The 27,638-nt window shown below is 37.1% G+C and overlaps 1 protein-coding gene across 1 annotated transcript in view; it reads left to right on the top strand.

Moving 5' to 3' along the window:
• The window catches only part of RPAP3 (RNA polymerase II associated protein 3), a 39,931-nt gene extending 12,527 nt beyond the window's left edge, over window positions 1–27,404 (top strand). The window contains exons 6-17 of the mRNA XM_049625341.1: window positions 3,397–3,518; window positions 4,233–4,303; window positions 5,441–5,566; window positions 6,496–6,623; window positions 10,477–10,598; window positions 11,995–12,065; window positions 12,183–12,284; window positions 18,622–18,842; window positions 20,103–20,289; window positions 21,356–21,453; window positions 22,155–22,255; window positions 24,927–27,404. Coding sequence (XP_049481298.1) covers window positions 3,397–3,518; window positions 4,233–4,303; window positions 5,441–5,566; window positions 6,496–6,623; window positions 10,477–10,598; window positions 11,995–12,065; window positions 12,183–12,284; window positions 18,622–18,842; window positions 20,103–20,289; window positions 21,356–21,453; window positions 22,155–22,255; window positions 24,927–25,012 — 1,435 coding nt within the window. The 3' untranslated portion in view covers window positions 25,013–27,404. The remainder of the gene's footprint in view (window positions 1–3,396; window positions 3,519–4,232; window positions 4,304–5,440; window positions 5,567–6,495; window positions 6,624–10,476; window positions 10,599–11,994; window positions 12,066–12,182; window positions 12,285–18,621; window positions 18,843–20,102; window positions 20,290–21,355; window positions 21,454–22,154; window positions 22,256–24,926) is intronic.
• The last annotated feature ends 234 nt before the right edge of the window (window positions 27,405–27,638 follow it).

The following is a 27,638-nucleotide window of genomic DNA, read 5'->3' as shown; positions in this document are numbered from 1 at the left end:
TTTTAGCTCTTTTTTCTCTGTGGTACGGCTGTCCCTGATGTCTTTCATGCTTTTCTCAAGACCACCAAGTATCCTTTTAAGTGTTGCTTTAAATTTTCCATCAGGCATATTACTTATGCTTTTTTTCCATTAGATCTCTGTTCAGGATCTTTTCTTGTTCTTTCTTTTGGGATGAATTCCTCCATGTTGGCACTTTGTCTGAGTCTCTGTCTTCTTCTCTGTGTTAGAAAAGCCTGTTATGTTTCCTGCTCCTGAGAGTCATGGCTTTGTGAAGAAGAGGTCATATAAGTGTCCAAGGCGTGGAGCTTCAGGAAGTGTCTCTGGTGTGTGCTGCATGCACTCTGCTGCTGGGTTTTGGCTGCTCTGTCTTTCAGGTCAGTCATCTGCAGAGGCTCTCCTTGCCTGCAGTGGGCAGTGTTTGGATTAGCCAGAGTATGGGGAGTTTTAACTAGGTGTGCTTTGGTCCACTTATTAAATGAGACCTAAGTCTACTTCCACTAGAACCAGAGCTTTGCAGAACTCTATGGCCAGTAGCTGTGGTGCATGAAGAGGTTTCTGCTGGCTTTCTGAGGAAGGGGCCTGCTGCTCTGTGACTTAGGCACTCTTGCCTGAGAAAAGCAGTGCCAGTGGAGCACAGGTGGGTGTGACTTGGTGTGAGCAGGTAGGGCAGCCAGTGTTGGCACCGTGTTGTTTACTGAAGTTGGTTTATGCTGGGTGGTAGGGGAGGGAACTGGTGTCAGCCAGCTCCTTTGTCCTCGGAGAGGGGTCTCTGTGCTCTCAGGGAAGCATTCCAGAAGAGCAAATAATTTTCCCTTGTGCATCCCAGGTGGTTTTCAGATTGCTGGTTTCATGCTCTTTCCATGTTGCCTGCCTGGAACAGTGCAGTGCACTTTGGGCTCTGTTGTAGCCAAGGCTGCTGACTTTTAAAACTCCAGACTTTAGGGACCTGGTCTGGTGGGGACCCTCGCTGGTCATCTGGAGGAGGGTCTCACTGTGCTGGGATGGATGCAGTTTTGACCAAGAAGGGCAATCGCTGTAGCTCAGGGTCATGGGATTTGGAGCAAAGCAGGTTAAATAGCCAGTGTCTGGGTTAGCTGCCCTCAGTCAGTGTCTCTGTGCCTACGCTGAGAGGTGTGGGGGGATGGAAATGGTTCTTTCATCCCCGGAGAGGCCCCTTTTTGAAAGCCACCTCTCATAGATGTGCTCCAAGAAAAGGGAACAATTTTAGGGGATCCTCAGATCACTGTACTGTCTGCCCCAGGGTTGTTTGCCTGCCTGCCCTCCAGGAGTAGGGCGGTGCCCTTCAGGGCTCTATCCTAGCCCTGCCCTATGACCTCTAAAACTCCTGTCTTTGAGCCCTGCTGGTTGCAGAAACTAGAAAATTAGTCCCTTGTTTTCCAAACCAGTGGCTTTGGGGAAGTGTTCTCCCCTTGCGTTTCCCGGTGTGCTCTCCTCTCTCTTATCTTTCTTCACCACCAGGGCTTCCTCCCTGTATCCATTTTCCTGGTGCTGGATTGTTGGTTGCCTCCTTTCTTTCACTCTTTCCTTTTCTTCTCCCTCTTTCCCCCCCTCTCTCCCTCCCTACCACCCTTTTCTCCCTTCCTTAAAGCAGTGATAATGTTGACAGTTTTGTAGGTTTCTTGGGGTTGGGTCACAGGATGTATATATACGTTCTACTTACATGGTGATGACCAGTTGTACAAGTAATGCAAAGGTAGTTGTAGAAGTTTATGTTCTCATTAGGAGTGTGTGTGGATGCTTGCTCCGTGTCTTTACCAACACTGGTAGAATCGGGCTTCTTAATTGTTTTCAGTCAAGTGGGTGCAAAATGGTAATTCACCTTGGTCTTAATTTGCATTTCCACAACTGCTAATGAGGTTGAACATCTTATATATTTATTTGTCACCTGTATTCCTTTGTTTCCCTGTGAAATGCCTGTTTTGTCTTTTGGGCATTTTTCTGTAAGTCTGTTTTTCTATTGATTTTTAAGAATTCTTTCGGGATACTAATCCTTCAGTGTTTATAATAATTATTTCCCCCCAATCTGCAGCTTTGCTTTTTTTCTTTCTCTGTGAAGTCTCAATGAGCAGAAATTCTTAATTTTAATATATTTCAATTTGTTTTTTTTTTTAGAGGTTAGCACTTTAAAAAATATAATTTGTTACAACAGTAGTTTCCCATGCTAAGCTCATAATAGTCTTCTATATTTTCTTCTAAAAGTTTTTAAGTTTTAATTTTCATGTTTAAGTCTTTATGTATGCTGAAGGTAGAAGTCTAATTTCGTATCTTTTCATATGACTATTTCAGTCATGTCAGTCTTATTTATTGAACATCCACACTTTCCCCATGGATCTGCAATGCCACCTTGTCGTATGCTTAGTTTGCATGGATCTCTTTTTCTTTCTTTCTTTTTTTTTTTTTTTATGTTTATTTACTTATTTTGATAGCGAGAGAGGGCAAGGGAGGGGCAGGGAGAGAGAGAATGCCAAGCAGACTCCGCACTGTCAGCACAGAGCTTGATGTGGAGTTCAGTCTCATAAACCATGAGACCATGAACTGAAATCCACTGAGCTCAACCCACTGAGCCACCTAGGTGTTCCACATGGATCTCTTTTTCATCATTCTGTTCTCCAGTTGATCTGTTGCCTATTCGTATAACTCATTCCATACTACCTTTAATTGCTATAGCATTATAATAAGTCTCCATATTTGGCATAGGACATGTATTCTTACCTTATTATTTTTTGGGAATGTCTTGGGTATTCTTGGACTTTTGCTTATCAGTGTAAATACCGGAATCATCTTGTCAAACTCCTTGAAAAATTCTGTAGGTATTTTGATTCTAATTGCTTTGGATTTATAGATCAGTTTGGAGAGAATTATATTGCTATGGTTTTGTGACTTAGTATAAATCATGAATATGATATATCTTCACTTAAGTCTTTAATGTTTTTGAAGACAGTCTTCAAATGTTCTGCATATGGGTCTTACATATCTTTTGTTAGATTTATTTCTGTTTTTTTGTTGTTGTTGCTTATCTTTAGTAAAGCAGTCACCTTGCAAACTTTCATTATTACTAACAGTGTCTCCAGATTGTTTTGAGTTTTTTAGGTAGACCATCACATCATCTGAGTTTTGTTCCTCTCCAGTCTTTTAGCTGTATATTTCTTTCTTGTGAAACTGCATTAGCCAGGACCTCTAATATAATACTGACAGAAAGCAGTGGTAGTGGGCATTCTTTTTCGTTTAGAGGGAATGTTACTTACATCTCACCATCATGAATTAATGCTTTTCAGTAGCCTTAAGTAAATAAAAGAAGATGGGATTTCAGAAACAAATTTTGAAGTTTTGGTTTGACAAATGAATATTATTAACTTCAACTTTTTTAAATTGCAGATTTGCTGTTGCTGAGTCTGATTGTAATTTAGCGATTGCCTTGAATAGAAGTTACACCAAGGCTTATACAAGACGAGGTGCTGCTCGATTTGCTTTGCAAAAGTTAGAGGATGCCAAAAAAGGTATTAATATTTTCATCTTATTATTATCTAAAACACTCTTTAATAGTTTAATTTAACAGATGCTATACAAAGAATACTAGGTAATCACAGTTACTACCCTCAGAGAGATTTCTATATTTGAAGAAATCTCATTTTTGCTACTTTGGGAAGGAATGCATTATTTGCCACCAATCAGACTTTGGTTCAAATTCTTACTCCACTGTGTATTAGCTATGTGACCAAGGGGAAGGTTGTGGGTCCCCTATGATTTTCAGTTTTCCTGCCGTAAAATAGGGATTAAAGCATCTTGTTGGATATCGTGAGGCAGAGAGGCACGGCACATAGAGTCCGTGACATGTTTTTCTTCATTTGTAAAGTCTAAGCCTTTTGTTACTCCATAAAATAAGTTTGTGTACTATAAATCATAAAATCTGAATAAAGTTGATAATCTAATAGGATTCTGTGTTTCTGGTTTTAAGATGTACAACTTAATGATAGTAAGTGTCCTTCCTGGGGCTGGTGGAAGAGGGTGATTTGTCAAGGGATTCTGTTAGGATTTTGTTTGTCTTGGTGGAGAATGAAGATAGTCCAGTAACCGTCCTGTTGGTTATTTCTTGGTTCCTCGTAATTTTGCTGTAGGATGCATGCCTGTTTGTCACATGTAGCAAATGATTGTTCTATGGAATTTTTTAATATCTTGTCTTTCACATATTCTTTATCTTCAAATTTACTTAGATTATGAAAAAGTATTAGAACTAGAACCAAATAACTTTGAAGCAACAAATGAACTCAGGAAAATTAATCAGGTAAAACATAGTTATTTAAGTGCATTACTTAATGTTTATTTGATGAAGTAAAGGTTTTTGCATAGTCTTTGTACCATAGATTACTTAATATAGACTTTTTCTAATTTTAATTCTTTGTACTGTACAGTTTTACTAAACAAATTTGCAAGCTAGAGGAAGTAGAATAGTATTTCAGGATCCCTAGGAATCATCATTTAAAAAAGTCATCTGAGAGACACCTGACTGGCCCACTTGGTATAGAGTATAAGACTCTTGATTTTGGGGTTGTGAGTTTGAGCCTCACTGTTGGTGTAGAGATTACTTAAAATCTTCAAAAAAAATCACTGGAAGTTTTTCAACTCCTGCTGCTTTATTTTTTCCCAGATGACAATTATTTTTCTTTATCCCCATAATTTTTCTTTTTGGCTTGTGCTTTTATTTCTGTACTAAGTTTTTGCATATTTCTTTGATTTTGTTAGTTTTAAGTTGTTCTGTCTTTATAGTTTATATCTTAGCAAAAATAATACTAATTTTTTAACAGTAAGAAAATACTTAAAAAGTTTTTTGTCAAATTATACTGTACAGTTACATATTCCTTTCACTTTGCTGTTGAATCAGAGTCATAATTATTGTGCCATGCATTGAAACTTTGAGAAAAAAGTGACAATGATTGGGGAAAATCTGCTTTTAAATATTGCCATTACTTATAGCACATAAAATCTGTTGATAAATATATCAACTGTCTTATAATTGTTAACTGTGTTATATATTTTTATATTTTGTCTGAGGTCAAGTAATGACTATGAATATGAAGTTTGAGAAATTTGGTGATGTCTTGATTATCCGTTTATTTTTGAAAATAGTTTCTAGGATGGTGCCTGGCCTGTGTAGAATTTCAGTAAATATTTGTTGGATAAATAAATGAACAACTACCATTAGTGATTTTAATTGGAATAAGATGTGTATTAAATTTATTATGTATCTGTTTTGTTTTGTAATTTGAATTAGATTTTGAATTAGAGTGAAAGATATTATTTCAGTATTAATTTGAAGTATGGTAGAAATTCTAATATATTTGAGTAATTTAGTATTTCACAGTGAAATATGTATGCATCTTGTATTACTTGTTTTATTTTAGTGGACTACTGTGTCTCCTAGGCTTTAGCATCCAAAGAAAATTCATGCCCAAAGGGAGCTGATACGATGATTAAGACAACTGAAGAAGAGAAAAAGCAAATTGAACAGCAACAGAATAAGCAGCAGGCCATTTCACAGAAAGATCTGGTAATCCAGAGGGATTTCAACATACATATGTTTTGTTGAATTTGCTCTTTGTTTCTTGTTCATCTGTTTCTGTCTTCTCTAATATTTAGATTCTTCAGTAGGAGTTGCAAATTACACTAAAAACCTCTGGAGCTTATAATTCAAAACTTGAGTAATTGATGACTTGGTACATAATTAAAAAAAAAAAAACATAGTTTAGGGAGCAAATTACTCTGATTATTTTAACATACTTACATATAGATGTAAATTTAGCGTAGAAATAAGTTACAGTTCATTCTTCTATATAATTTTTTTTCCGCTAATTCACACTAGACTGTTTCTAATAAATTCGTTTAGAAATCATTGACATTTAATTTATCTGTAGTTTTTCATGGACCCACAGAAGATTTTTAATAAATACTTATGGAATGATTATTGATTGTGATAAGCCTATAAATCAATGTTACAGGGTAATCTGGTATGCACATTCTAATATGGTTTAATTTATCCTGTGTTTAGACATGTTAATGTTAGCAAAGAATGAACTGTACAATTTTGGTACTCTGTCCTTTCACAAAAATTACTTGGGTTATGAAATTCTATTGTGCAACCTTTGGTGTAACTAGAGTATAATATTTAAGCCTATATTACAATGTGTTTTTAAATTAAGCTTTAACATTTAATTAGTAGAATAATGGTTAATGCTGCAAAGTAGGATAGTAGTGTATGTTTCTTTTTAGTTCTGAAAAGAGAAGAATGCCATTACAAAAAACCACCTAAACTAACATTCTAAAGCATATATCATGGACTAGATTTTTAACATTAAAATATACTTTAATTACTGGTATAATATTGTTGAGTATTCTTATAGTGTTTACTTAAGATTTGGATTCAACTAACTTTTTGGCATTTTTTTTCGTTCTTCTTTATATTTCTCTCCAAAATGATAGGGGAATGGATTTTTCAAAGAGGGGAAATACGAAAGGGCAATTGAATGCTACACTCGGGGGATAGTAGCAGATGGCACTAATGCCCTTCTTCCGGCTAACAGAGCAATGGCCTATCTGAAGATTCAGAAGTAAGTGTTGGATGTACTTAATGCTTTTCAGGGTGAAAATGAAATTTACCATAAATTGGCTTATTAGATAGACAATTAAATAAAATATAATTTATTTACTCCTGAGCATTAAATTTATTTTTTATTTAAAAAAAATTTTTTTTTAATGTTTATTTTTCACAGAGAGAGCGTGCGCGTGCGTGCATGAGTGGGAGAGGGGCAGAGAGAGAGGGAGACACAGAATCAGAAGCAGCTGAGCATTAAATTTAAATGAGAGAGAGAGAGAGACTGAATATCAGTATGTATTCAGTAAATATTAGCTCTTGTTATTATTTTCCCACTATTTTTGTTTTTTTTAATGTTTGTTTATTTTTGAGAGAAACAGAGACAGAATGCGAGTGGGTTAGGGGCAGAGAGAGAGGGAGACACAGAATCCCAAGCAGGCTTCAGGCTCTGAGCTCTCAGCACAGAGCCCGACGCGGGGCTCGAACTCATGAGCTGTGAGATCATGACCTGAGCCAAAGTCGGATGCTCAACCAACTGAGCCACCCAGGCGCCCCTATTGTCCCACTTTTAATAGTCTGCCATTACACAATTTAACATTAATTGTTTCATGCGTGTTATTCTGAATTAATGATTTAAAAATTATTAAAAAAATCTTTTTAATGTTTATTGAGAGAGAGACAGCTTGAGTGGGGAGGGACAGGGAGAGAGGGAGACACAGGCTTCAGGTTCTGAGCTGTCAGTAACAGAGCCCGATGTAGGGCTCAAACTCATAAGCTGTGAGATCGTGACCTGAGCCGAAGTCGGACGCTTAACTGACTGAGCCACGCAGGTGTCCCTAAAAATTATTTTAACCTCAGAACCTTTTGGGCACATTTTTATCTGGAAGTGTTTTATATATGCATATCCATACATCACAAAAGAGAATTGTTGCCATTGAGATAAGCTGATTGATTATATATATACAGCTAAAACTTGGTCCTATGGTACTAAACAACTGTTCGGGATGTACTCAGGGGTTCCAAGTTGGACAATCAGGATAATATCTGACGGCAGAAACTGTGTCTCATGGTTCTTTATATCTGTTGTGATAATATTTTATACACTAGTGACAGAATTTAAGAAAAAACCATGTAAATACTTAAAATAGGGATTCGTAGTTACCTTGGTGCCATGGACCCCTTTGGCTGCATGGGGAACCTTCTTCAGAATAGTATTTTTCCATGTATAATTATACATTTGAGAGTACAAAGGAAATCAATTTTATTGAAACAGTTTTTAAAAATTTGTGATACAGTGATATACATACCACAACAAAATGAGAAACTACATTTAAAACATAGGCGAATTCGGGGTGCTGGGGTGGCTCAGTTGGTGAAGCGTCTGACTTCTTGATCTCAGCTCAGGTCTTGATCTCAGGTCTGTGAGTTCAGGTTCTATGCTGGGCATGGAGCCTACTTTAAAAAAAATACAGGTAAATTTGGGGCGCCTGGGTGGCTCAGTCGGTTAAGCGTCCGACTTCAGCTCAGGTCACGATCTCGCGATCTCACGGTCCGTGAGTTCGAGCCCCGCGTCGGGCTCTGGGCTGATGGCTCAGAGCCTGGAGCCTGCTTCCGATTCTGTGTCTCTCTCTCTGCTCCTCCCCCGTTCATGCTCTGTCTCTCTCTCTGTCTCAAAAATAAATAAACGTTAAAAAAAAAAAAAATTAAAAAAAAAATACAGGTAAATTTAAAGCTAAAAATGTTTTTGAAAGACGTAATGTGAAACTTTAGGTTTGGGGTGATCTGTGACATCTTCTTCCACATACTGATGAACTGATAAGTGTGGATAGGAAATACCCAAAAAGGTGCACAGATGATTGTGTTCCCAGTGTGATAACACGTGACCTTGCTCTTTGGCATCTGAATGACTGCTAGGGACAGAGTTGCCCGATAGTTGGCCAGTTAGGTCATAGGAGCATTTATAAACAGGGATTCTGTGATCACATACAAACAAACAGCAGGTTAAATTACTACTGTAAATCTGAAATAGTGGTGAGCATAAATAGTATTTTGAGATGTTTGTAACAGTTGTAATGTGATATGAAAATATCAGTGATACTTATTAGTGTAAAATCACCTACTGCTTTTGCTACCATGGTTTATTGTCTGCAGTTATAATGGAAAGAAAAGCTAAATCCCATTTAAAGTAAGTAACTGAAAATAAGCATGTAGTGTTTTTTCCATTCAGCTTTTCACATCTCTCAAAGGACCTCAGGTTAGGAACTCCTGTCATACAAGTAAATTTTGTTTATATATATCCTCATTTAAACTAACAGACAAACATGGGGTGCCTAGGTGGCTCAGTCGATTAAGCATCTGACTTTGGTTCAGGTCATGATCTCGTGGTTTGTGGGTTCGAGTCCTGTGTTGGGCTCTGTGCTGACAGCTCGGAGCCTGGGGCCTGCTTCGGATTCTGTGTCTCCCTCTCTCTCTGCCCCTTGCTCGCTCGCTCTCTCTCTCTCTCTCTCTCAAGACTGAATAGATACTAAAAATTAAAAAAATAGACACAATTAGAGATACATTATTTTGATCAGTGAGAGTGAATAATAGGTTGAGAGGTGAAAAATAGGTTGAGTGTCCCAGTTCAGAGTGGAAAAGTTCATGTAACTTCTGAAAGGGCAAGTGGTTCGTATTATGACTGTTATGCAGGGTCCAGTGATAGAGATAAGGCTGGAGAGCCAGACAAGCCCTTGGCTTTGTGCTCTTTAAAGTACTGTACCCTGAAAAGTGTGGGGGCCGTGTTCATGTCTTGAATGGGAGAATGACCTAATCAGCAAAGTAGAAAATATATTGGTAGAGGCATAGGGCCTCTATATTTGCACATATACAGACATACTCTTTCTTTCATTGAAAAGCGAATTAAAGGATTAAGGGATGTTTAAGTTCATTAGAAATTTTATTTTGTTCTTAGGAGGTCTTGTTTCAAGGATAGGATAGCAGTCATGTAGGCCTTAGGGAAAATGTAATCACAGGAGATTCTCCTGTTTTAGAATATTTTTATTATGAAATGTTTGCAGCTTTCATGAAAGTAATATAATAAACTTCATGTACCAAATCATCTAGTTTTAACAAGCCGTACTTTTTTTGTTACATTTAGCTTTTTTCCCTCTGAATTATTGTAAAGCAAATCATAGGTATTATGACATCTAATCCCTAAAAGATTTTTTGTACATAACCACAATACCATTATCATGCCAAATAAATTTACAGTAATTCATTAATGTCATTTTGAAATATAGGAGGGTCTTAAGTTTTTGGTTTTTTTTAAGGTCTCCTTAGCTTTTTGTTTTTATAGAGCACTACCCAGTCTGACTGAATTGATAGCTGGTTGCATGGTTGAGTAGAATTTATGAAAAGCGTTAGATGATATGCCATCACACATATAAGGAGTCCTAAGTCCCATGGTCTTGTTTTCCTTAGGTGGTGTCTATTGTGGGTAAATATTATTGAAGTTGTATTTGAAAATTAGTGCCAGTTCTAACTGTTAGTGTAGTACTTACGTGTACTACACGTAAAGTTAGAGGGGAGGTAGGCTGCCAGCAGTGGGATTCTTTTGTCTGCTCTGCTTGTGCTTTACCATCATTCGATTGCATCCTTCCAGCACACTTTTTTCTGGCTTTCTTTTAATCTGGTACCTTTTCCCTCCTTACCAAATGATCCCAAGTTTTGGTGAGAATGAAGAATAAAAAAGAAATGGTCTTCCTTCAAAGACAGATTTGGGAGTTTTTAGTTGAAATAATATGCCTGCTTTTTACATTAGAAACTCAAGTTTATGTGAAGTTTTTCTATAAGCTGCATTTTCCAGTTGGTAATTTTGTCGTGTTTAACAGATATGAAGAAGCTGAAAAAGACTGCACACAAGCTATTTTATTAGATGGCTCATACTCTAAAGCTTTTGCCAGGAGAGGAACGGCGAGAACATTTTTGGGAAAGTTAAATGATGCCAAACAAGGTACGACTGTTTTATGACAACTGTCACTCACTTGTCCTGATGAGACTGCCAAGTTACAGAAGCAGAGATTCATGTAGCTTTTCCAGGGTTCAAGAATACAGAACTTAGAGAAGTAAATTTTCTTTCACAGTTTAGATCATTCATAGTTGGCATATTTGGAGGAATATGGCTTCCGTAGTGGACCGGATTATCTTTTACTTTAATAGCATATAGTCTAATCTGGCTAACTGCCAGTGGAAATTAATGAGTAATTTGAATTATCAGTGAAAAGGAAAAGGCAGAAAGAAAAGGGAAGGGGATCAGCTGTTCAGGGTTAGAGGATAATGTGGAATCTGGAGTGATGCGCCTTTTTATTCTTGGTACTAATTATTTTATTTTTCCAGGATCTGTCAGATTTTAAGTATTCATTCTGTTAGTTTCTTTAAAGAACCAACTTGGTTTTATTGTGTGTGTTTTCTGTTTCATTTTATTTCTGCTCTTCAGCTTTGTTTAGGTTTAATTTGCATGTTTTCTAATACTTTGACGTCAGTACTTGGATTTTCAGCCGCCTTTTCTCATATGTGCATTTAAATATGACAGTTTCTCTCTAAGCCTGGCTTTAGCTGTAGCTCATGCATTTAAAAAATGGTAGTAAAATATACATAACGTGAACAAAATTTACCATCTTAACCCTTTTTAAGTGTACAGTTCAGTAGCATTAAGTACGTTCACACTGTTGTGCAAGCATCACTACCAAACATCTTTAGAACTTTTTCATCATCTAATCCTGAAAATCTCCCCATTAAATAAGAACTTCTTGTCCCCCCCCCCCCCCCCCCTTCCAGCCCTTGGTAACCACCATTCTACTTTCTATCTATGAATTTGACTATTCTACATACGTTATATAAGTTGAATCATGCAATATTTGTCATTTTGTGTCTGGCTTATTTCTTTTATTTTTTTAACGTTTATTTATTTTTGAGACAGAGACAGAGCATGAACGGGGGAGGGTCAGAGAGAGAGGGAGTGTGTCTGGCTTATTTCACTTAGCATAATGTCTTCAAGGTTTAAGGCTGAACAATATCCCATTATATGGTCTCTTAGATTCTATCTTACATTTGCTGAGTGACCCTGTCATTCTTTAGTAGTGTGTGTGAGAGCTTTGGTGAGTTAGATGACCTCTAGGTCTTATTTGTATCATCTGTAAAGTGGCGTTGTGATGAGGGTTACAAGAGAATTCACATAAAGTAACTAGAATAGAACTTAGTAAATGCTTAGCTCTTACTGTTGCTCCCTGTTTCTAGCATCCTGAGCAAAACTTCTTGAGATAAACATGGGTTATTAACTAAATGTATCATGTCTTGAACTCCATAAAGTATTTCACTAATTTATTGTAGTTCTTAAAAATTCACTTTAGATTTTGAAACTGTTTTACTTCTGGAACCTGGGAATAAGCAAGCAGTAACTGAACTTTCCAAAATTAAAAAGGTAATGTGTTCTTTTCACCAAAATACGGTCTTATTTTCTGAAACAGAAACACATTATCTGTTAACATAAATAACTTGAGGATATTTTGATAGTCATGCTTACAAATTTATTTTCAAGGACTTAATTGAGAAAGGACACTGGGATGATGTTTTTCTCGATTCTGCACAAAGGCAAAATGTGATAAAACCTGTTGATAATCCATCTCATCTTGGGTCAACTGTAAGTGAAAAGCACTTTTCTTTCGTTTTTTTCCATTTTAAGTATCAGTGTTGTATTAATAAGAGTTGGAAACAAACTGTTGAATTAATAAACTCTGAAAAGAAATGTTGAAAGTTCTTAGGACCATTTTTAGAATCTTTAAAAAACACTTCTTAGGATTATTGACGTAATAAAACTGGAGAAAATTCAGCTATTTAGAATTCTGGTATAACTTTTTCAGTGACTTAATTTAGCGGTATAAATTTAAATATTTCCATATGTTTTCTGATATTAAAGATATTTGAAGTCGTTTTACATTTTATAATAATTAAATATTTTTAATTGCTAGTACCATTCTTGTTCGAGATTATGATTTTATTATAAGAGCTTTGCATCTTGTGTGGGGTTTAATCTAAAATCAGCACCTGAGTTCAACCACAACAGAAATAAGGTGAATGTGCTTTGCATGTCAACTCCTACTGTTCACATCCTCTGCAGGTGGAGGTGGTAGGTGCACTCCCCGGGGCCACCAAGATGTGGGAGGTAGAGGTGGCTTGTAGCGCATGAATGGTGATGAGGGGGGGGCATGGAGTAGGACGTGCAGGATGGTCCTGGTAAGGGAGGAAGTTCTCTTGCATCCATATTGACCTGCAGAACAGAAGTGAAAGCTATGTTGATATGACAGAAGAACCAATACCAGCAGCAGCTGAAACCCAAAAAAGCAGGTGTCAGCACCTGCCACCTTTCCTACCACCGGGTTGCAAGAGAGCAGCATCAGTGCCAGAAAACGCTACCCTTCCCACTGGGTGTCACCTACAGCTTGGGGGAATAGATGCCAGGAGGTTAAACGACTGTCACCACCCGTCACTGCCCATGTTTGCGAATGTAGAACAGCAAGGGGTCGCATCCTAGAGGACGAACACAAGTAATTACAGACTAATAAAGTAGCATTTCAGACAGGCATTCGCATCCCTCCCTCTCCGTGGCCACAGAAGGTTGTTATTTGTATATTGAGAAGAGAACGAATGGGAATAAAAAGCCCATACTCTGCACGTGGAATCATAGCCACTCCCATGAAAAAGTTCTGCCTGTCAGCCCTGACCTCCCTCTGTGTCCCTCCCAGACAAAGAAGTCTTCTCTGGGAGTTCTGTCAATGGCCTCAGATCTCTGGTTGGATAGGGATGTCTGGAGTCTTGCAGGGGAACTGAGAACGTGTTTTCTGAGAGGAGCATGTTACTTATAAATGTCAACTAAGCTCAGCTATGTTTATGTTACTTTGTTAATTCTGATTTTTAAGTACACTGTGAGACACAGTGATTATATTCTATGGAAAAAGACAAAAATTCTAAATGATAGGATCAACACAGATGTGTTTCAGCTTCTAGTATAAAACTCCCATGATGTATCATGAGGGGTGGTATCCATTCTAACAGTGACTCAGGACACAACAGAACGTGCTCATGTGAACGCAACTGAAGGACTTTGTGGGGAACTGGCCCTGCAGTTTTAACTGATTTTCTTTCTTCATAACTTCCATTTCCAGTGTACGTTTTCTAGCACAAATACGTGACTTCTGATAATTAAGCATATTTTTACCCAGGGTACAACTGGAGGGATTCCGTGTAGCGCATCTGCCACCAGAGAAGGAGCAGTGATGAGTTAGGAAATTTACCTAAGACCATTCAAAATGGCACAAAGCACACAGTGTAAAGTTGGAGGGATGAGGTTTCACATTTTCCAGTTGTGAGGATTTACCGCAGACATTCTGAACAGGTTAATTGTCTCACTGGAGACAGGAGAGGAGGAAACAACAACCATCCCACATAGAGGAGTTCTTGGGAGTCAGCCAGGCCGTGAGACTTCAGTATGGAGTGTGGTGCCATCCTCCTCGTGTTATTCCCAGAAATGCGCGGTAAAAGCCCCAAGGTCCTCAGCCTTTAAGTGCTTTTGGCTTCTGGAGGCACAACCAAGACAACAAGCTGAAAATCGAGAAGCCTGGAGGCTCCTGAGCTAAGAGTTTGGACTTTGAAAATAAGTAACGCAGCAGACACACCACACAACACACAAAACAGAGGTAAGGCCAGGAGAGGGTGCTGTCCAGAAAGATGAAGGTTTCCCGGAAGAGTCACAACTGAAAATGACCGCAGCGTCTCCCTTGTCCTCTGTACCCTTGGTAGAGACAGAGCTGCTGTTCCTCACGGGAGCAGCACCAGCTTCTGGATCTGATAAAGGCCCTAGGAGGATTGGAGGCCTGTTGTGATTTGCATAGATTGTGCAGAATTAAAAGAAACCCCCATTTATTCCTTCACCATCTTAAACTCTCTACTCTCAGGTCCCTGCTCAGAAGCAGAGAGTTTTTCACATGTTCAGGTAACCCCCAAGGATAAGGGGGAGACCTGTCCCTTTTACTTAGTGAAGACACCACAGGGCCCTGGTTCGGGTGTTTTCATAACTCATCAAACAACTGTGGACAGCCTGGGGCTCAGTCAGTTGGAAATAAAGTTAGAGGTGTGCCTCGTGGCTCGAAGAATCCAGCACATGGTCTTTGTACAATGCACATTTGCACAAGTGGTATGTCCACCTTGCTGTAATCAGCCTCATTCTCTCTGAGAGACACCTGCTCCCAGCTCTGTGTGGGGAAATGACACAGCCCATCGCATGTATGTCCGGAGAAACCTGAGGATCGTTAAAATGTCCTCAGTCAGGTTTATTACCCTAACATTGCAAAGCCCTCAGTACTATATCTACACCTTAAAAAAAAAAAAAAATCAGCACCTACGGCAAAACTGTAGTATATGCAAATCGTCCTTAAAAATATACCATTGCACATTGTTTTTGGTATACTGTAGTATTTTTCATTAAGCCCAACAAAGCCAGTTTTTTCCCCCTGCAATATTAGAAGGAATAGCTGGTGTGAATTTAGCAATTTGTTCTGTGCTGGATCTTTAAAGTTATTCATTTAGGGCAAATATATATATATATAAATATATCTATATATGATATGACTCTATGGTAATTTCTAACATTCACATATACAGAAGAGTACACAAGACAAATTAAGATTTAAAAAATAATTATAAAGTGAACACCCATGAAATCAGCTAGGTCAAAACTTGAAAGGTGTCAGCCCCCAAAATCTCCCCGTGTGCCCCTCACTGCTCGTGATTCTCTCCCTGCCTCCTGGAAGTAACTGTTATGCATAGCAGATATTTTGAGAGAAATAATTTTGTGAGGAAGTCAAAACAGATACTTTGTCTTCTTTTTACAAAGGAAGAAAGGCAAAGAAAGTTTGTCAAGTTCATATTTCAGGTTAGTAACAGAATTTCTTAGTTTAATGCTTTTCCAGTGTTGTTTTTAATTCCACACCCAACGTGGGACTTGAACTCAGGACCCTGAGATCAAGAGTTGCATGCTCTACTGACTGAGACAGCCAGGCGCCCCCTAGTGTTCTTACTGTGACTTTATTCTGAGACTGTACTTGTTCATATGCCAGGCATAAACCTAGTAGCTTTTATACATTGTATGCATTTTCATACATTATGTTAATGTGCTGCTATTCTGTTCTTTTCAGTAAAGGTGATCAGATGTTTAATTAAAAGTGGTTTAAACTTTTACATCTTTGTAAGATGTTTTCACAAAAATTAATTCACAAGGTTTAAAAAGCTTTTGTCAGACTTCGTTGTCCATAATTATAAAAACATTGACATGTAGTAAACCAAATATCTGTGTATGTGATGTGCCATGGCCAGTGTGCCCTGAGGAGCTTTTATATATTTGTTAGGTTCTCTTCTCCCTCACTTTAAAAATCAGTTTATGTTAATAGTTTGAAAACGCAACATGTATTTAAATCTTTTGTGGGAAGACCTCAAAACAAAACAAAACACCTCTATGAAATGTAACATCTGAGGTAAACCATTCTGTAAATGATCCCAAACAAAATCAGTATCCTAGCGGGGAAGGGAAAATTGCTGTTTATTTTTATAATAGGTCTCTATAGTAAAAAAGTGGGTGTTATTTAAAAAATCAAAGATGCAGTTTGATGTAATGTTTTTAAGAGTTGATTTTAGTCCCCCTTCATAAACTTTGAAGTCTTGGGCCAGTTACCAAATCCCTGTGTGATCCTTACTTTTTCTCCTTGAGAATAACTCACAGGTTAGTTTAGATCAAAGGAAATAATACCGATTAACGCTAAGGCAGTTTTAGGTGAAATGAATATTAATTTCCTTTTCAGGAACCTGATCACGGGAAAAGTGGTCAGGAAAGAGAGGAAAGTCCAGGACGTGGAGAGAGTCCTAGGATGATTTTAGTCAAGTGAGAGCCTAGGCCAGGGAAGTCTCTGTTTCAAGGGCTGACAGCCTGAGAGCACTTCTGGCAAATCTCCGGAGAGAATGTAGAAGAGCAGTGATGTAGATTATCTGGGACCTGGGGCTCCCTAATGGGTGGTAGTAAATGAAGCGTTTCCTGATCTCATAGCCTCTGCTGAAATACTTTATTTTCATTTCTCTGTTTTCCTGTAGCAAAACTTCACCTTTCTACCTGGTACTTCCCATCTCTTTCTCCCTTTCTGTTTATTATTTTTCTCTTCCTTTTCTTGAAATGGCCATGTTCATATAGAGCTAAGTAAAATGTCATGCATCTAAATTTAATTTTAAAAAAATGGTTAATTGAAGCTTTCATATATTCTTACATCTTTCTGTAGTGATATCTTTTGTGTTTGACTCCTGTTAACCAGCATACTGTCATTCCCCCTGCCCCCCTAACCATCAGTAGCCCTCAGCAGCTCCCAGTGGGAGCTGCCTACACTTAATAGAGACCACCGATTAGGAAATTTTAAAATTGGGATCATGTTGACACATCTGTTGTCAGTGAAAGGATTTGGCTTTAAATGGGACTATATTGATTTAGTTCAATGATTATTGCCTGTCAGAAATGACAGTTTATTTTGCAGCACTAACACATGCCCATTCTTGGTTAATATCTTCATAGAAAACTGTTGCTGTTGATTTTTCTCAGCAAAGCGAAGGCCTTAGCTTAACGTAATTGCACTTTAAATAGAACTGCTACTGTGATTCTGTTAACAAATTTGCTAATGGCTTTTAAAAGTTACGTTCATCCAGTAACATTTGGTTGTTAACTGTTAGTCTTAGCTGTGTTAATAGAATGTCTGCATTTAACATTGAGTTTGTATGTCATTGAGTTCAGTATATATGTCAAAAAGTTTTTTTTTTTTAATGTTTGTTTATTTTTGACAGAGAGACAGAGCATGAGCGGGGGAGGGGCAGAGAGAGAGGGAGACACCGAATCCAAAGCAGGCTCCAGGCTCTGAGCTGTCAGCCCAGAGCCTGACGCAGGGCTTGAACTCACAAACCATGAGATCATGACCTGAGCCAAAGTTGGATGCTCAACCAACCGACTGAGCCACCCAGGCGCCCCAAAAAGTTTTTATATCTACAACGTTTTGATTTAAAGTTCAACCATACAGTTGGAATGAACACTTAGATTATATTGAAGAAAAATTTTTTATTACTAACAGAGTATTATATGTAAACTTAAGAAGAAATTGAACATGTTTGACACAGTGACTGAAAGAGTGAACCCTATTTATTTTATTAAATTAAAAACCATACGGTCAAGTCTTACCAACTTCGTGAATATCTTTGGCAGATCTTTAATCCTTCGCTGGTTTTATCCAGCTGCTACATATTAGAAAATCTACTTCGATTTTAATGTTAGTCTGTTTCATACAGAATACTAATTAACTGACCTTTTTCTGCGTGTCTTCAGTTAGCCCACTGTAGGTTTGGCTATCATTTTTCTTGGCTTTGTTGCCTGTAGGATGAAGTCCAAACTCCTTGACATGGCGCATAATTCCTTTATAACTGCCTTTAAGGAGCCTTTCAGGCTTTGTCCATACCACCACTCCTCCCCTTGCACCAGCCCCATTGGACTTCTCATATTTCCACTGACCATGCAGTGCCCTTCCACATTGCCGTTCATGTGTCCTTTTTCTGTGAAGCCTCCCTTGTTCTCTTAGCATTTTGTACTTCACCTTTTATAGCATGCATCCCATTGTCTTGTAATTATGTATAGGAGCATCTCTTCTTTCTCCCATTTAGACTTCCATATGGTAGGGACTGTGCATCTTTTTAGTCTTTATATTCTCAGAGTATGACTCCTGTGTGTCTAACCATCAAATTGAATTTACTTACAACTGTTAGTCTGGGAAATTAAAATCCAAGTACATTCTCAAAATACATAGCCGATATCAGCTGTAAGAACACTGCAACCTTTTAATTTGTGATCCTAAAATAGAAAACCCTAATACGTTGATTTAAAGAATTGATTTTAATTGTTTTAGAAACCACTCAAGAAGGTTATTATTGAAGAAACTGGTAATTTGATACAGACTATTGATGTGCCAGATACTGCTGCTAATAACATTACTCTGGCAAATGGGATAGCAAGTGCAGGCGCTACAAGTAAGAAAAATTCAAGCCAAGATGACCTTTTGCCCACAAGTGATATTCCAAAAGCAAAAGTACTGAAAATAGAAGAAATCAGTGATACTTCAGTCCGGCCGTGAGTAGAAGAAATACTCTTATTTTATACTCATCTGGAATGGTTGTAATTCACTAGAAAGTTGATATTACTGATGAGACTTCTGGTTTGTGCTCATCACCAAAATTCTTTGAACTGCCCAACTTCACATTCTAGTTTTTCTTTTTCATATGTACTTAACTGTAAGAGAGGGTTCGTTTAAGGTGTGATCACTATTCCTATACCATAGTGGGAGAGTTAGAAATAAGAAAGTATCTTGAGCAAATTGATTCTGTGCATTTTTGTTCTAGAACTTCAGTGTATGTATTTCACTTTTTAATTTAGAAAAATCTTTAGTTTCTTTTTTATGAAAATTTTTAATGTTTATTGTTGAGAGAGAGAGAGACTGAGAGTGCACACAAGTGGGGGAGGGGCAGAGAGAGAGGGAGACACAGAGTATGAAGCAGGTTCCAGGCTCTGAGCTGTCAGCACAGAGCCCGATGTGAGGCTCGAATTCACGAACTGTGAGATCATTACCTGAGCCGAAGTCAGACACTTAACTGACTCAGCCACCTGGGCACTCCCAAAAATCTTTAATTTTTTAAAAGGAAGCTTCATAAAAAGTGTAGAATTTAGTCATCGTTATTCTAGTCATTAATACATAAGATTATTTGTGGGCTCCTTAAATTATGCTTGGAATTTTAAAATAGTCATATGTATGCTTAATGGTAAGAACATAAAAGATATAGATTAATTCGGTTTATTTTGGGATGTTGAAGCTTTATTCATCCATTCTTGTATTGCCACTCAGCAATCCTATTAAAAGTTTTTTTTTAATGTTGAATTTCAGTGGTTTTATTTAAAGTGATAGTGATAAGTGATTTGAGGAAAACACTAAGTAGGCAGATATTGTTTTTAAAGGAGGAGGCACTTAGTGTCTTGGAGTATCTTTCTTGACACGTGCTAATTCAGATTTCGGAAAGGCTGAGTTGTGAGTGTATGTGATGTAGTAATGTTGTATATAGAAATGGTGCGCTTTAAAAGGTGACCAGGTTATATTAGCCCTATAGATGAGAATAGTTGTTATATAGCCAGTATGTGAAAATTTGCAAAAGTATAATCTGTCTTACCAAAAATACAGATATTGACAGCTAAAAGAATTTGCTATGTGCAGAATATAAATAGTTACAATAATATATTAGTAAAGTCAGAAATTAAAAAATCTCTGTTGATGTCTCCTTATATAAGCTTTGACGATTTGTGGTTCTTTTCTAATTGTTTGATGCCTCTGAAATATTTCAGACCCCAAGTCAACCTGAAACAGGATGTATGTCAGTCTTTCAGTGAGAAGACTTCTATACAGATAGACAGAGCACCTGCTCAGTTTATCACTACTGTTCTTCCTCCTGTTCCTGCAAACTCGTTTCAGCTTGAATCTGATTTCAGACAACTTAAAAATTCCCCAGATATGTTGTATCGGTATGTGAAGGTAAGAAAGAGGAAGCTAGCAGTTCTAGTTAAGTGAAAGGTCAGAGCTGCTTTTGTCACTATATAATAAGAGTACTGTATTTGCTCTTGTATAAGAGGGTTGTAGAGCACTTGCTGAATGCGTATATTACCCTGGCCAGACTATTTTAAATACTTGCAACCAGGAAGCCTTTGGAAATAGGTTCTGTGTTAAATTCTGTGGTCTAAAATAACTTAATCTAATTTGAAAAACCATAACCTAAACTTAATTCTTCATTCTTCTTTAACTTCTTTAAGAAGTTAAAATACATTGAGTGCCTTCCATGTGCCCCAAGCAACTGCTTGCAATATTTAGGCAATCATTCTCCTGAAAATGAGCTCTTATTTGCTCCCAGAAAAAGAACAAATCTTATGAAATTGACCAAATAATGGATTTTAGCATTGTCTTTCTCAAGTGTGATTACAGTAATAATCCCTTGCAATTTTCCAGAACGCAATTACTTCTAAATACATTGTCTCATGTAATTCTATTTTTTTTTCAACTTTTTTTTTTTTTTTTTTTTTTTTTTTTATTTTTTTTTTGGGACAGAGAGAGACAGAGCATGAACGGGGGAGGGGCAGAGAGAGAGGGAGACACAGAATCGGAAACAGGCTCCAGGCTCCGAGCCATCGGCCCAGAGCCTGACGCGGGGCTCGAACTCACGGACCGCGAGATCGTGACCTGGCTGAAGTCGGACGCTTAACCGACTGCGCCACCCAGGCGCCCCTAATTCTATTTTTTAAACTGTCCGGTTATTTTTATTGCTCCTTGAGAGCACTCTCAAGTTTCCTGTCTCTCCTAAGGGGGTGTACATCTCCATCTCTCTGTTCATGAGATTTTTCTCTGCCTTGAGCAGAGTGATTATCTTACAGTTCCTCTTTGGTTCTATCACAGTTACATTTCACTGTGACCTCATTATTACTCAGTAAGGACTAATGCATAATAGTTATTCTTTACCATATTCACCTAAGCAATTGTTATATACATAATTTGTGATATGTGAATGTTGCCATAATGTAGTTTTCTAACTCTTTATATCTCTTCCAAGAAAATTGAACCATCCATGTATCCTAAGTTGTTTCAGAAGAATCTAGATCCAGATGTATTCAACCAAATCATTAAAATTCTGCATGACTTTTACATTGAGTAAGTTGAATTTTTTTCCCTTATACCTGTGTATTGTAATGTTACACTGTTTCTAGTGATTTGGGAAAGTCATTCTCTTGGATTTCATTATTACTACCTTCTGTATAACTAAATCAGCTTTCTAGTAAATTTCAGCATTACAGAAGTTGTAAAAAGATGACAAGTGCAAGCAATAAGAGAAATGACTAGGTAGGAGGAAAAAGGACTTACAAATTTTTTTAAATTTTTTTTGTAACGTTTATTTATTATTGAGAGACAGAGACAGAGCATGAGCACGGGAGGGGCAGAGAGAGGAGACAGAATCTGAAGCATGCTCCAGGCTCTGAGCTGTCAGCACAGAGCCTGATGTGGGGCTCGAACTCACAAACTGTGAGATCATGACCTGAGTCGAAGTCGGACGCTTAACTGCCTGAGCCACCCAGGCGCCCCTTAAAAAAACTTTTTTTAAAGAAAGGAAGGTGTAGAAGTGACAGATGTGATAGCAAGTTAATAAAGTCTGTGCTAAGCTTCACATTTAGGAATATTGTAATTTCTTCAGTTGACGATAAATCTCTTCATTTGGGCACTTAAAATATAGACTATATCCAGGGAGAAAGATAAATGGAGGTCTTATTTCTATATAATTAGAAATACTGTGTTAGAAAAAACCAGAATTAAATGAGCTACTTTTAATCATTTGTTTTATATTTGGATTATTTCAGGAAAGAAGAGCCATCACTCATCTTTGAAATCTTACAGAGACTTTCTGAACTAAAAAGGTTTGATATGGCAGTGATGTTTATGTCAGAACCTGAGAAAAAAAGTAAGTTCTGTGAAGAAAGCTTTTCCAGATCTCTTTATTCTGACATGTTCCTTTATGTTTTCAACAAACAGTAGGGAACATGTATTGAATATTTACTGTGTATAAGGCACATACATTTAAATTTAATCACAAGTTAAATTGAATTAAGTGAAATAAAATCTTTTAATCCTGACAACAGCGTTATGAGTTGTAGGTGTGATTATCAGTTCCCTTTTACAAAGGTGGAAACTGAGGCATAGAGAGGTAAGGAACTTGACCAAGGTCACCTAGGTAGGAAGTCAGACCCAGGATTCAACCTTAGGCAGTCTGGCTTTATAGTCTGGACTCTTCTTGAAAATGCATCAGAGCATAACGGTGGAGAGCCTGCTGTCGTGGACCACGTAAAGGGTACCTGCCACAGGAGCAGGTAACTGGGCATGAGTGCAAGGAGGTGGGACTCATACTATGAGAGTAATTTTCTTGTGTTTGATTTCAGCTGAATCCTCAGAGAAGCACAGGAGTTGATTAATGAAGAGGGTGGGGAAGAGTTTTGACCCAGGGAGTGACGTATGCAGAAGTTCTGAGGCAGGAGAGAGCAGACTGAATTCAGAAACTAAGTACAGTGCAGCTGGATTATGGGGGGGAAATTGGCAGGTGATGAGCCTGCAGAATTGTATTCCTTATTTATTTCTACATCTTGGTCTTTACCATGAGGTGTCAGCTTAGGGAAACCTGACTAAAATCGACCTGTGCGGGAACTTCAATTACTTAGAGTTTGGGATTTTACTTAAGTTTTAGGAAAAAGAGAAAGGTATTAGAATACAAGAGTACCGGTTGTTTAGTTTTAAAAATAGCAAAAACTGTGTACCATTTTCATATACCTCCTGGACTAAACGTACTTTGGGCTCCTTTTCTTGTTTATGTTTCTCGCAGCAACATTGAGTCTGAATCACTAAGAAAAATACATTTTACATTGTACTTAGAGAAGTGGACATGTAATTTTACATGAACTTTTTGGGTAGAGTTTAAAAAGTAAAAGACGTTTCTGTTTTAAGTCAAAAATAGCCCCTGAAATTCCCTAAAAAATATTGGCTTCTCTTAATTACTATTCTAATCTTTTGTACTACTTTTTTTCCTGCTCCACTATACTGACTTTATATCTTTAGATATATCAAGTAAACTTGATATATCTAGTATATATATATCTATATAATATATATAATATATCTATATATAATATCTATATTATATATATCTATATAAACTTTAGATATATCTAGTAAACTTATTTTGGCCTTTGGCGCTCTGCGTTTGGCCGTTGCCTCAGCCTAGAATGTCTTCCCCTTGCCTACTTCTTCACTTCATTCAGTTTTCACCTGAGAGTTGCCACCTCAGAGGCACCTTTTCTCAGTAGACCTACTCAGAATAACTGCTCCTCTGCCCTCCCTCATCACCTCTGGCTTCTTACCCTGCTTCACTTTTCTTCATAGTATGTAACTAGCTGAAAATATTTCCTGTATTTGTTTATTATTTTTCTCTCCCTGTTAGAATGAAAGCTCCCTGAGAACAGGATCTTTGTGTACCTTGTTCTCTAGGCCTCAGGGCGTAGAACCGTGCTTAGTGCATAACAGCCTGTCAGTATAAATGCATTGAATAAAGGAGCTTCTTGCTACTGTCATGTGGGAAGTTCAAGTGTATTCAAAGAATGGGAGTTGTTTCCTTAGACTGGCCTACCAACAGTACTGTCTTGGTTGGGTCACCATTGCCAGCCAAGGGGAGCACCTGGGGAGCACCTGGAAGGGCTCCTGGCATGTAACTAAGCATTTAATTAATATTTAGCTGTTGTTATCTGTTGTATCATTAACAACCAGTAGCTGGTTTTAATGTTGAGAAATGTATGAACTATAACGGAGTTTTCCAAAGTGTTGAATGTGGGCCATTCAGTGGTATGAAAGGTGATTTTATATGATTTATAGGCAAATTCTGTTTTACTTTTTTAAGTTTATTTTTTTATTTTGAGAGCGAGAGAGCACACAAGCAGGGGAGGGGCAGAGAGAGAGAGAGAGGGAAAGAGAATCCCAAGCAGTCTCCATAGTGTCAGCACAGAGCCTGACTTGGGGCTAGAACCCACAAACCATGAGATCATGGCCTGAGCTGAGATCAAGAGTTAGACGCTTAACAGACTGAGCCACCCAATCGCCCTGTTTTAACTTTTAAGGGTTGCATATTTTATTAGATATTATAAAAATGTATCACTAACATGATTTTGTGATGTTATTAGGAAGTTTTAATTTACAGTAGTGATACAGAATTTTCTTTTAAAATAAAATGGTTTCAGTTTAAAAAACAGTTAATTGAAATATTAAGTAACTAAAAGTATACTTGTTACACAGGCAAAAGTGTTTAAGGTAGTACAGAATCAGTTAAGTTTAATCTGCAAGTTTAATGTTATTGAGAAAGTAGGGGAATTTTTTTACAGAATATTCTGGTAAGAAATGTCATTAGTTTCCTGTGTTTTTTTTCTCAGATAACCTTTTTAAATATCTGAATTAGAATTTATAAATAATCCTAATGATTATTGCTTTAAAATATGAAGAGTTTTACTTGGCAAATCAGGTTATTGCCTTTAGTTTTTGTTTCACTTAGTTTTTAAAAAATGGAGATTAAAATGATTCTTTTCTCTTTTTTTCAGTTGCACGTGTGTTGTTCAATCACATAGACAAATCAGGATTGAAGGATAAGTCTGTTGAAGAACTTAAGAAAAGATATGGTGGCTGATTTCCATTGTTTACTGAAATTATTGTCTTTGACTTTCATATGTAAATTTTTTTTTACTGAAAATAAAGTATTTTGCTTTTTAAGAAAATGAAATCATACAGGAAAGGAGTATCTGTAGACGTAAGTTAATTGTACAGTGAACTGTGACTTAAGTAATGAGAAATGTCCTCAAGTGAACTATTTATAAGTCATTTTCCAGAAATAAAAATATAATGTATACTTATGAAGATCAATATTTTACGTCATTTAAAATTTTAAATCTACATTCTTCAGTACCCCATAATTATAACAGTATTTTTATATTTTCATGTTTTTGTAGCCATGTGACAAGGTTGCTTCGTTAGCATATGAATAAAGTTATATTGGTATAGAGGTTAAGTAGATAAACAGTTTCTATAGTTTTAATATCATTATGCTAGTTAAGTAATATAAAATTATTTAATTGCAGGGTATATAATTTTAGTATTTATGTTGAAAGGACACTGTTAACTAGACTCTTTGAACAGGTTAATCAAAGAGTCACAGCATCCTTCAGTTTTCATGCTGCAGTTTTTTTTCCTCCTGATATCCACATTTATGTCTTCTAAAGGCAGACAGTTATCTAAAGTAAAGTGTAAGAATTTTAAAAACTAAGAATGTTTAAAGTTGTAATTAGCATGTAGCCTGCGTGTGTGTTTGTGTGTAAGTGTGGTGGTGTCTGTAAAGCTTCTGAAAGCAAGGCTGGTGTTCTACTCATCCTTGTTTTACATAGTACCTGGCACAGTCCTTTGCACATAATAAAGCACTCAATTGGTATTTACACAATTTAATTCATTTTTACCATAGGAATCAACTTTAGTAAATGTTTAAAATAGCACCCTAGCAAATTTTGGGCATACTGTAAATGTTAAAACTAAGTTAATTTTAGAGGCCATCAGGTTGTTAAAATATTAGGTCACCATTCTGTAGCTGTTATCAGCATCAGTAAGACAAATTTAGGACTTTTATTTTATACTGTTGGTTATTTTGTTACATCGTACATATGCTTAAAATTGCTTGAGTAATAATCGTACTGTGTTTACAAAGATAATTTCCCAGTTCATGGTATGCATTATTAAAATGATCATAATTTGTGTAGCTTCCGTATTTTACAATACACTTAGGATAGAGCTCGTTAGTGTTATGCATTGCTAAGTGTATTCTATTTTGGCCTATGGAAAGGCAATGAAATCGAGCCTTTTATGTATAGCTTATACATAAGCTACAAGTATTGAATTTTGAATGACTTTAATGATTTTGATGTACAGAAGTGCATTCCAAAGGCAAAAATGTTCTTTATTTTCTTGAGTGATCCTTGGAAGGCTTACAAACTAGTTAGGGCAGGTAGTGTGATTGCCTTTTTTTTAGGTTTTTAATTTTAATCCCAGTGTAGTTAACATACTGTTTAACATACTGTATGACATAGTATAGTGTTCTATTAGTTTCAGGTATATAACAGTGATTCACCACTTCCATACATCACCCTGTGCTCATCACAAGTGTCATCCTTAATCCCCATTCCCTATTTCACCCATCCCTCCATCCACTTTTCCTCTGGTAATCATCAATTTGTTATCTATAGTTAAGAGTCTGTTTCTTGGTTTGTCTCTCTCATTTTCCTTTGCTCATTTAGTTTAAGTTCCACATATGAGTAAGATTATATGGTACTTACCTTTCTCTGACCGACTTCACTTAGCATTATACTCCCTAGCTCCATCCATTTTGTTGCAAATGGCAAGATTTCATTCTTTTTTTATGGCTGAATAATACTCTATTTTATATATACACCACATCTTCTCTGTCCATTCATCTATCGATAGGCGATTGCCATTTTTAACACAAGAAACGGAGATTTACAGGGTAAATGGTTCCATGATTTCAGAGCTAAAAAATAGCAGAATAGGTTCAGAATATAGTGTCTTCTATTCGTAACCTACAGCTATTTGAACTAGTCCAACCTGGAATATTTATTTTGCATTACTTCCGTACAGACTGTGGACTGACTGAAGTATGGATCCCAAAATTTACTTTAGAATTTGTATTAGTTTTAATGATAGCCTGTTTTCCCCCAGAGAAGATTTCATGTAGTGGTTAAGACAAAGGTTTGGAGTCAGACTTCTCATTTGTATTCTGGCTTCATTCTTCTGGCTTTAGGGCCTTGGACCAATCACTTTGCTTTGCTTTGGTTTCCTGAGCTGTGGAATGGACATACTAGTAGTTTCTACCTCATTGGGCGACCGTGAGGATTAAAGGAATGGACACATTTGTGTTTGGAACAGAGTCCAGATATATAGCAAGCACTTTAAGTTACTATTGTTGTTATTATTATAGTTACCCTCATATCCTGAAAGTTGTTGGAATATAGTCTTTAGGGAATGTCTTATTGTTGCCTTACTGCAAAATAGCACAGTGGTAAAGAGAGTCATTTTGTATTCCGAGTGTACATCCCATTTGCACTTAAATTGCTTGTGACTTCAGACACATTGCTCAACCTTCCTAAGCCTCAGTTTCTCCTTACATAAAATTAGAAAAATAGTAAGTGCCTCCTTCAAAGATTCTTGGAAAGATAAATGTGCTGATACATACAAGCATTTAATACAGTGCCTGT

This window comes from Panthera uncia, chromosome B4 (genome assembly GCF_023721935.1).
Source record: "Panthera uncia isolate 11264 chromosome B4, Puncia_PCG_1.0, whole genome shotgun sequence".
Classification (NCBI taxonomy): domain Eukaryota; kingdom Metazoa; phylum Chordata; class Mammalia; order Carnivora; family Felidae; genus Panthera; species Panthera uncia.
Note: the sequence above shows the minus strand (reverse complement) of the source record. Positions and strands in the feature narration are given on the sequence as shown.